General features: G+C 35.2%; 1 protein-coding gene across 1 annotated transcript; it reads right to left on the bottom strand.

The window, feature by feature from the left end:
* LOC100778140 (F-box/FBD/LRR-repeat protein At1g13570) lies at positions 1-2,318 on the bottom strand. The gene is made up of 3 exons (XM_014764543.3): positions 1,392-2,318; positions 1,158-1,295; positions 1-529 (listed from the first exon to the last, which is right to left on the bottom strand). The coding sequence occupies exons 1-3, from the start codon at positions 2,316-2,318 to the stop codon at positions 218-220; spliced, it is 1,377 nt and encodes a 458-aa protein (XP_014620029.1). The 3' UTR covers positions 1-217.
* Positions 2,319-10,958: the final 8,640 nt, after the last annotated feature.

Here is a 10,958-nt window from a genome sequence, read left to right as displayed (position 1 = left end):
TTATTCAATCAAACTAAACTTGAAGAGTCTCAAAGGGTCTCTCTAAGATTCCCAGCAAAAAGGACAAACAAAAGCATAAAAAGTACCGCTCTTGATCACAAAATGTTGTGACCAGAGCAAGCAACTAAAAAAGTCAGAAGGAAGTTTTCAGAAAACTAGTTATAGCATCATAAAATCTCAAAAGAAGCCTCCAATATATTGGTCACAGTTCCTGCCATCAGAGGACAATCAACTGAGTTAAAGGAGGCAGATGTGGTTTGAGAGCATCAGCAAGCCATTTGGTGGTCTCACGCCTCATTTCTCTATACCGGGCCTTGACATCAGGTGACCTATCCACATGTATTGAAGACAAGGGATCCACAACAACACTGTTGAGATTAGGAGCCTTCTCAAATATGCTGATAAGCAACTCCATTTGACTGGGGTCTCTTCTGAATCCTGACACTTCCAGCTCCCTCAGGTTTGGATACTCATGTTCCAGATTGGCCTTCCAATTCTCCTCCACTACACTTAGATCGTTCCTTTGGAACTGCCAAATCACAATACAATCACAATTCTAACTCTGATTGAGATCAACAACATGAAAGATTTAATGTCTCATGATGGATCTTACTTATTAAGGACTAATAAATAAATAATAATTAATGATTATAAACTAAACTGTAAATGGGTCATGGGTCTTAAGTAGAGTGATTTTTAAAGATATCTTATATTTGATGAAAATAATGATTTTAAAGGAATTAATATCTATTAACATGAAATAAAGTCTCCTCATATTAGATTATTCTTTTAACCCTATTTTTTCTATTAAATTGTGAGATTCATAAATTTCAATCCTGTTTGATTTTCCATTATCTTGAATCTTATAAACTTACACAAAATACACATAGATGTCAAATTCATACATGATCAGCGTCAGGATCACCATAAGACTAAAACAACTAAAGTTACCAATAAAACATTATTTGTAATTAGTTTTTATAAATAAAAAAGTCATATGTTAAAAAAAATCACATATATTGATAAAAAAAAGTTCAACATATAACTTTTTCATTCTAAAAAACATCTCTTAAAATTTATTTTAAATTCGACTCAGTCACTGTGCATGCACGGAATGCATGCATATGATCAACCTACACAATTCTTTACGTGCGTACCTTAATCTTAAGCACGCGTACTGAAGGGAATGAACTTAGTAAAGAAACATGATGATCAAGCGCCGCTCCACTCCTGTGAGGAATTCGAATTTCCAGCTGCCCCACATTATCAAACACAGGCAGGCCTTCAAGAAAACCCTGAGAGTGGATCATGACATGAAACATATTATTTACTAAAACAAAATGACACATAAATGGAAACACAGCAAAAATGCAATCTACTTAATCACTAACCGGATACGGTTTGGACAGTTCCAATTTCAGAACATTAATCTGCAACAACACTCCATAAAAATCAACACGGTCCATGTCAGATTCCAGGTAACTACAAAAGATTCCTCCAAAGGAAGCTTCCACAAGACTTGGAACGTTCTGAAACTTAAACTTCCCGTACTTTCCTTGGTACCTAAATGTTACTAGATTTACAGCATAGATGTCAAGATCCATAATGCGGCATTCAACCAACTCCAAATGCTTCAGCCTCAGTGCTTCACCCCTAACTTTCAAGCGCACAAGGCGTTTTGATTCAATGACACATATTGATTCAAGCAATGGACAAGATGCTAGTAAACCCTCAATGACTTCACCACTCACGTCCACAGAAGACAAACGCAGGTTACACAATGACTTCATTTCATAACCCCTTGATGGAAAGACATTATGAACAATGGTCAAACTTATTTCATAAAATGGTACTGAGAAGTGGTATGAAAAATCCAGGTCCAACGTTTGAACATGCTTCTCAGCAGCATACTTAACCCATTCTGCTACCCTCCAAGGGTCACCCAAATCCATGCAAATTCTGAGTCCTTGGAGGGAGGAGCTTTTCAATGATTTCATCACATTTGCCATACGGGTCATGAACCTCTCCCACTCATAAACAAAAACATTGCACTTAGTCAAGATTCCAACATGTTCTCGACGCAAGTGAAAGTTCCGAAGTGAATGATCAAAGTCCAAGAGCCCAGAGAAAAAGGTCCAGTGATATCTCCATTTAGTTGCAAGCACGCTAGTCCTAGCAGCTTCTTTCAATGTCAACCGAGAAAGAATATCCCCTAAGATATCGTCAGGCATAGTGCTTATGATGTCCCTGTTGTTCTCAAATCTGTTCCTTGCCATGTTTCTTGATCCTTGTATTGCGATTATCATCCCCTGCGTCATTTTCTCCCTGTGTATATTCAGTTTTAAAATAAAAAAATTGTGAATCTTAACCAACTCAATTAATTTGTCCAAAACATTTTTGCATGTAACTCGACCTCTATGTAGCCTCAAGTGAAGCTTACAATATATAGGCCCCAAGATTTTGTGAGCACTTATAAGAAACTTATCAAACATCCAACATGAGATTTCTAAAATCAAAAACAAAAAGAGTGAGTGTGTGTCTACTCCCATCTACAATCTATAATTATAAAACATCTAATATGATTATTTTTTTCATTTAAAATGTCATGCTATACTTGTACATAATATTTAAATGTGTAATTTTGTTTAAACAACATGTTTAGTCAATCTTAACCTGGTCACTCAAGCCATAACCAAGTCATATTGAAATCAAACCAAAGTTAAATAAACTTAATTCATATGCACCCTAAACCATATCAAATTCTTTATGATATCTCTTCCTATCTTTTTTATCTCTACCTTAATCTCATTTTAATTATTCGAAATACACTACATTGACACTCTCCTTAAATGTTATACTTTTCATACAGTTTAAGATCTCAAATAGGTAGACGATAGCATTTACATGTCAATTTCAACAAGGCTAGAGTAGAAAGGGATGGAGAAAGAGGGATGGAAGGAAGTAGGACGGTGACAACGGAGCAAACTCCCTACCACGGAGGATGGGCCAGGTGAAAGGGATGGGCAAAACCTCCTTCTACTTTACGAATTTCCCAGATGATTTTTACGCCAAATAGATGTGGAAGATCTTTCGGATGTATAGGAAGATTACAAAAGTTTACATCGCAGGGAGGAAAGATAAAAAGAGGGCAAGATTCGAATTCACACGCTTTAAGGATGTAAAGGATGCTCAGAGATTATGGCTCTCAGATTGGACAAAATATTTATTGAAAGTAGAAAGCTTATGGTTAATATGCCCAAATTCACTAGAGGGGTATGAAAAACAGGGGTAGATCGTACAACCAAGAACACGAAAACCACAGTGGGAGAAACTCTAAGAGATGGCCTGAGGTAAAAAGGTCGGGGAAGCCATTGTCATTGCAGGATGCATTCGATTCAAACATAGTAACATGTAACAAGAGGAACAAAGCAATGTTAGAAGGGGAGGTGGCCTTAAGTGTGTGGAGTATAGCGAAGGAGATGGGGGTTCGGGGAGAGCAAACGGTGATTTTCATATCCAACAACTATTAGATATAAAGATTTCAAGCAAAACCTTTGGGAAGAATGGCATTTGGGGTACCATGAGAGACTTATCTCTGAATGTGCATGGGATGAAAGTCTGGGCAAAGTGTAGAAGAATTCGGTCTTTGGTATTAGAAAGCAAGGTAGATTTTTGCATGTTGCAGGAGAGAAAAAATCAAAACATGGAGGAATCTATTGTGAAGGATATTTGGTGGGGAGGAGATATAGAGTTTTGTTGGATGGCTACACCCTCTTAGGGCTTGTCAAGAGGACTTCTAAACATATGGAGAAAATATTTTTTCTCCATTCGATTCTCTTTCAATGGTACTGGTTTTCTAAGTTACTGTGTGGATTGGAAACACTCTGGTGTTTTATGCATAATTGCAAATGTGTACTCACCGTGTTTACTTGTGGAAAAATGGAAGTTTTGGTGTGATCTCATCATGTCAAAAAAAAAAGTTTTAGGTCAAGGTTGTGGTTTATGGGTGGAGATTTCAAGGCATCACCTCAAGAGAAGAAAGGAAAGGGAGATCTGAGACCTAAAACATAGTTGAAGTATATGAATTTAGGCTGTTCATACCAGACATGGGAAGCAATTGATTTGCCTACAATTGGCAAGAAATCCACATGGTTTAGCATTGATGGACGATCTATGAGCCGGTTAAATCATTTTCTCGTCTCTGAAGATTTATTGGAGTTGTGGCAGATACCTCCAAATGGGTTGGAACACGAGATGTGTCAAATCACTACTTCATTTTGTTGAAGAATGATATTAAGGAATTAGGTGCTAAACCATTTCGATTCTTCAACCATTAGCTGAACACTCGAATTTTCGTAAAGTGGTGGAGGAATGTTGGTGCCAAACTCAGGTTTGAGACTTGAAATTATTTTGTGTCAAAGAGAAATTGAGGGTTTTGAAAAACTCCTTGAAGGAATGGAGTAAACTAATGCTCGCAAGGATGGACCATAAGATCGATGACAAGGTGTCTGAAATGGAAGTTATTGGTTGCCAATTTCTTGACGATATTGTAGCACAAGCTGAGAAACAAAGAGTCTTGGCCATGGCTCAGGAATTTTGGAGTATTATTAGAATCAAGGAAAGCTCAATCCTGAAAAATCCAGGGCCAAATGGGCTAAGTTTGGGGATTCAAATTGTCGATTTTTTAACTCACACTTAAGGCATAGGCAACGAAAGAATCAATTGTTGGTTGTGAATACAACAAATTGATTAATTGAAGATGTGGAGGGTGTAGAGAATGAAATTGAGTCTCACTTTTAATCCTTATTCCAAGAGACTACAAAAATCATACCTAACCTAGATGGGATAGTATTTAAATATATTTTAGACATGGAGAAAGCATCAATTTCATCCCCTTTCACTAATGAAGATATCAAAGAAGTTGTGTAGAGCTGTGATTCAATTTTGAATTCTTAAAGCATATTGTGACATTGTGGGTAAGGTGGTATGTGTTGGAGTACATGAGTTCTACCACAATTCTTGCCTTCTAAAGGATATCTCCTCATCCTTCATCACTATCATCCTGAAGTCTAAGCACCCAGAGAGCCTTGCTGAGTTTCGCCCTATATCTCTTATCAACAACATTCACAAAATTATATCTAAGCAGTTGGCAAAGAGAATCAAGGGTGTTCTTTCTTCTGTTATATCTCCTTGCCAGATAGCGTTTTTGCTTGGGCGTCAAATTTTAGATGGTGTTGTTGTGATTAATGAGTTCATTGATTGGGCAAGAAGGGCAAAGAAGATATTTTTTTATCTTTAAGATAGATTTCCAAAAGGCATACGATTCAATCAATTGGGAATTTATTAATTACATGTTGTTTTGACTTGGTTTTGATAGCAAGTGGAGGTCTTGGGTAAAGGCCACTGTATGTTTAAGCCACATCTCGTCTTAGTTAACAAGAGTCCGACAATGAAATTTCAGAGCTTCAGGGGTCTAAATAGGGGGACCCGATAGCCCCATTCCTGCTTCTTGTTGTTGGGGAAGGCCTTACTAGACTATGTCGAAGTGTACTGGAGAAAGGTATCTTCTCAGGCTTAACATTGAATGAACATATATAGTTTTTGGTTGTAATGATTCTCTGATAGTGGGTGAGGCAACGATGGACAACCTATCGGCCTTGAAAGCCATAGTCAGAAGTTTGGAAGTCAATTATCATAAGAGTAACATCATTAGGGTTAATATCGATAGACCTTTCTTGATGGCGGCGAAATCCTTCCTCCACTGCAATGTTGTTGCCTTACCTTTTAAGTTTCTAGGAGTTCCTATTGGAGCCAACCCACGTTTGTACAACACGTGGAGGCCTGTTATCGAGAGGTTCAAAAAGAGATTATCTATTGGGGGGAGATTGGTTTCGATAAATTCGACGATGGGTAGTTTACCCTTATACTTCTCCTTTTACAAAGCTCCAAAAAAGGTGATATCTTTGTTGACTAAGTTTCTTTGGCAGGGATGAACAGAAGCTCAAAAGATTTCTTGGGTAGCATGGAATCTGATATGTATTCCAAAAGGCCAAGGGGGATTGGGTGTGAAAGGTCTTCACCTCTTCAACTTGAGCCTCCTTGCAAAATGGAAATGGCAAATCCTAACAAAACCCTCGGCCATTTGGTACAACTTGCTACATTTTAAATATGATAATATTTCTACCCATGATTCCTTACAAATCGTTGATTCTCGTCAATTTGGTGGAGAGACTCGGTGAGTATTGAATCTTCTCCTACTGGCCCAACAGATTGGTTCAAGGAGCATCTAACAAAAGTGGTTGGGGATGGAAACAACACTGGATTATGGAGTATTCGGTGGCTGGATAATTTTACCTTGAAGGAATCATTTCCTTGTTTGTTCCAAATCATAGATAACAAGGATGCTCTTATTTTGCAAGTCTGTTATTCAGTAGAACAAGGCATGGGATGGTCGTGGAATTGGAGAAGACCATTCTTCCAATGGGAACAACAATCACTAGAGCACCTTCTCTCACTTTTACAATGGATTCAATTCTGTCATAACAAATAGGATCATTGGGTATGGAATGCAAACTCTGATAAATGATTTACAATATCATCAACATATGGAATACTACTACAACACAGGATCTCTTCGGATGCCAATCAACAGGCATATAATTTTCATAACAATTTTAGGAAATGCTACGCTAGCTCCCTCTAAAGTCTTGGTATTCTCATGGCGGCTTCTCTTAGATCGATTACCAATGGCCACTCAGCTACAGAAGTGTGGAATCATCATTCCAAACTACACTTGTTCTTGTTCTTTTTTTAAAGCTAATGTTGAAGACAAAAACCATATGTTCCTTTCATGCTTGTTCTCATAAACTATTTGGATCAAGTGTTTAGGTGGCTGGGGACACATTGTTTTGCCTCCTCACATTGATCATTTATACGATCAAATAGGACATTCTATAGGGGGGGTCAGAAACAAGAGGACCAAGATGGTGTTTTGGCACACAACTTGTTGGATGTTGTGGAATGCCAGAAACAATGCAATTTTGAATAGTGTAGAGTCAGAACCTGGGGGAATTTTGGTGGCCATCAAATCTGTTACTTGGCAATGGATTGCATATAAAAAGGGATCTGTTGCGGGCTATTAGTTCTCATCTTGGTGCTTGAATCCTTTGGTCTGTCTACGATGGCTCTTTGAGATACTTCTTTTTTTAAACTATACTTTTGGAAGACATTTTTTTTTTGGTTTTTTGGGGTTAAAATTGGGGTATATGAAATAGGATATTATATGTATAGTACCTTAGTATTCGTCCTTCTCTTTTGTTTTGATGTATATCCTTCTTATTAATATAATTATACCTTATTTGCCTTCTTCTAAAAAAAAGGTAGACAATAACATTTTATTTAGATAGGGACTTGTTAATTATTTATCTCACTTTCAACTTAATTTTCTTCGTATTCTATTATATACTTGCTTCATCTTATTATAGTTGTTGTCCTACATTATTTTACAAAGATCAAGAAAAAAAAATTAAATAGACAGAAAAATAATAGCAATTTTATAAAATTAAACTTATCATCATTAATTATTTTTTTTATTTTTGTAGCTTATATCATTAATGTCACAAGGGATACAAGTGAAAAAGAGTAATTAATGTTACATTATAAAGTTAAAATGACAATTATTTTATAAAAAAAAAACAATTTCTTACATGATAACTATAAGGAGGCAGGGGTAGTATTTGATATTTCTCTCTTGGTTTATTTTTTCTCTCTATCTTTCTCTTTCTTTCGTTCATACACCCCCAAAATAAAGATATACATGTGATTTTTTTCCTTTACTTTAGCAAAGATAATAAGAAAGGTTAAGATATGAGCAATTACTAGCCACATAGTATATCTTTAATTTACTTTGAGTTTTTTTTTTTGTTGAATTTAATGTACTAAGTTTGGTATACATGTAGATATCCAGTATTTACAAATATCTATTAATTTATTAAAAAATAAAAAATGTAAAGAAAAAAATTAGTTCAAAGAAGTTTGTTGATAAATAATTGATTATAATGAATTTTTATTTAAACAATTAAGAGAGTTTAGATAACTTTACATACCAAATATCTATAAGAATGAGAATCATAACATTAGCTACTTTCTAAATCTTGTAAAACAAACTACTTTTGTTATATTTGATAAAACTAGCTGAAAGCTAATAGTTAAAAACAGAAATAATTAACTTGTTAAATTATAAGTGTTTGGTAAAACTAGTTGTTGAAGTGGCTGAAAAGTATAGAATGATATGAAAACAATAAATATATTAAGGATAAAAATAGAAGAAAATATAAAAAGTTAGAAGTGAGAAGATAGCATTTTAAAAAACGTTACTTTAAGTAGTGTTTAAAAAAATTCTTAAAGCTATTAAAAACAACTTATCGAAGAGTCAAACAAGTTTTTCAACTAATAAAAAAAGCTACAAACTAATTGAAATGACTTGTCGAACATATCCTTAAAAAGGCTACTTATTGGGCTTATTAGTGCTAGGCACATCATTAGAAGTGCTGCTTGTGTATGACTTTTAATATTTTATGCTTGGGTCTTTAGTAGTGAGCCTTGGTAGTCTTTAGGTTTATAGTATAATAGCACAAATGTTGACTTTATAATTAGTTTTGACTCATTTTGGAAATGAAGCTTTGTGAAAGAAAACTCTTTCGAAGTTCTTAGAAATTACCCTTGGTTTTGTCTTTGAATTTCCTAATTCAAAGTAACGAATCATCCTCAATTGATGAGAATCCTAAAACTGCCCAAATACAGGTATCTATGACCAGGAGTAGGATCAAATAGTCAGTGGATACCCTCCAATAAATGGTAGCATACATACTTAACAAGGCTCAAGTGGAGAAGGATGAAGGTCCAGAGACAGAGGTCCTACTAAGAATATTAATTGTTGCTGAATGCTCAGACTAATTTGAAGGCTCATGTCAAATATGTTATATTTTTTTATTTATAATTTGTTTTCGTTGTAATTTTAGCCCAAACTGTTTTAAAGGCTCATGTCTATTTCTATCTTTTTGTTCAGATATTCTATATGTATGGATTTCATTTTCAACAAGGGAACTTTTGACATTTGATAAAATTTTGTGAGAGCTTTTCTCTAGGTTCCTTGTTGAACCAATCTCAGACTTATCAAGATATTCCTTGTGGCGTCTACCCTGACTTATCTTTCCTCTCTGGAAGTGGCATCAATTCAAAACTCTGTGACCTGTATCAAGCGATTCGCTTCTAGTAAGGATTACATAAGCTTTGTGAAAGAAAACTTTTTCGAAGTTCTTAGAAATTAATGTAGAAGCAAAGCTTCACGGTGAATCAAAGGTGATTCAAAGGTGTTTTGATGATAACAATGATGATGACAAAGGTGATGACAAAAAGCTCAAAGATCAATCAAAGAACAACTCAAGTGAATCAAGAACAATTCAAGAGTTCAAGATAAGAATCAAGAAGAATTCAAGAACTCAAGAAGAAAGTCTAAAGACAAGAATCAAGATTCAAGGTTCAAGATCTCAAGAATCAAGATCAAGATTCAAGACTCAAGATTCAAGAATAAAGAGAAGACTCAATCAAGATAAGTATTAAAAAGTTTTTTCAAAACTTTGAATAGCACATGAATTTTTGACAAAACCTTTTACCAAAGAGTTTTTACTCTCTGGTAATCGATTACCATATTGTTGTAATCGATTACCAGTAGTAAAATGAGTTTGAAAAAGTTTTCAAACAGAATTTACAATGTTCCAATTATTTTCAAAAAGTTGTAATCGATTACAATGTTTTGGTAATCGATTACTAGTGCCCTTGAACGTTGAAATTCAAATTCAAAGGTGAAGAGTCACATCCTTTCACTTAAAAGCTTTGTGTAATCGATTACACTAATTTGGTAATCGATTACCAGTGATTGTTTCTGAATAAATCAAAAGATGTAACTTCTCAAAAGGTTTTTTGACTTTTTCAAATTGGTTTTAAGTTTTTCTAAAAGTTATAACTCTTCTGAATGGTCTTCTTGACCAGACATGGAGAGTCTATAAAAGCAAGGCTTTGTTTTGCATTTCAAGAATCTTAAATATCTTTTCCAATTCATTTTTAATACAAGCAATTTTTCCACAGTAATTTCTGAGTCTCTTTGAACTTCTTCTTCTTCTTCTTCTTCTTTGTACCAAAAGCTTTCAGAAGTTTTCTGGTTTTCCAAACCTTGAAAACTTGTGTTATTCATCTTTTCATTCTCTTCTCCCTTTACCAAAAAGAATTCTCCAAGGACTAACCGCCTGAATTCTTTTTGTGTCTCTCTTCTCCCTTTTCCAAAAGAACGAAGGACTAACCGCCTGAATTCTTTTATGTCTCCCTTCTCCCTTGCCAAAGAATTCAAAACGACACAGTCTGAGAATTCTTTTAATTTTTCCCATTCCCTAATACAAAAGTGTTTAAAGGACTAACCGCCTGAGAATTCTTTTGTATCCCCATTCACAAAGTATCAAAGGTTTAACAGTCTGAGATCTTTGTCTCAACACATTGGAGGGTACATCCTTTGTGGTACAAGTAGAGGGTACATCTACTTGGGTTTGACTGAGAACAAGAGAGGGTACATCTCTTGTGGATCAGTTCTAGTGAAGGGTACATCCACTAGGTTCAAAGAGAACCAGGGAGGGTACATCCCTTGTGAATCTTTGCTTGTAAATGGATTTTTACAAGGTTGAAAGAAATCTCAAGGATCGCAGGTCGCTTAGGGACTGGATGTAGGCACGGGTTGTTGCCGAACCAGTATAAAAACTCTTGTGTGTTTGTTTTCTTCTTCCCTACTCTTTTACTTTCCGTTGTGCATTTAATTTCCGCTTTTACTTTCTGTTAAGTTTCTCTTCTACTCCCCATTCTCTTAACAATTTAGTAAAAGCCTTAAAAAAGTAATTTTTTAATTGGTAAAG

Source organism: Glycine max, chromosome 12 (genome assembly GCF_000004515.6).
Source record: "Glycine max cultivar Williams 82 chromosome 12, Glycine_max_v4.0, whole genome shotgun sequence".
NCBI classification, from domain to species: Eukaryota; Viridiplantae; Streptophyta; class Magnoliopsida; order Fabales; family Fabaceae; genus Glycine; species Glycine max.
Note: the sequence above shows the minus strand (reverse complement) of the source record. Positions and strands in the feature narration are given on the sequence as shown.

Coding starts and splice junctions, on each gene's coding strand:
- LOC100778140 (XM_014764543.3), bottom strand. CDS start 2,318: ATGACGCAGGGGATGATAATCGCAATACAAGGATCAAGAAACATGGCA. Junction 1,296..1,391: donor AACTGTCCAAACCGTATCCG/GTTAGTGATTAA, acceptor ATCCACTCTCAG/GGTTTTCTTGAAGGCCTGCC. Junction 530..1,157: donor TACGCGTGCTTAAGATTAAG/GTACGCACGTAA, acceptor GTGATTTGGCAG/TTCCAAAGGAACGATCTAAG.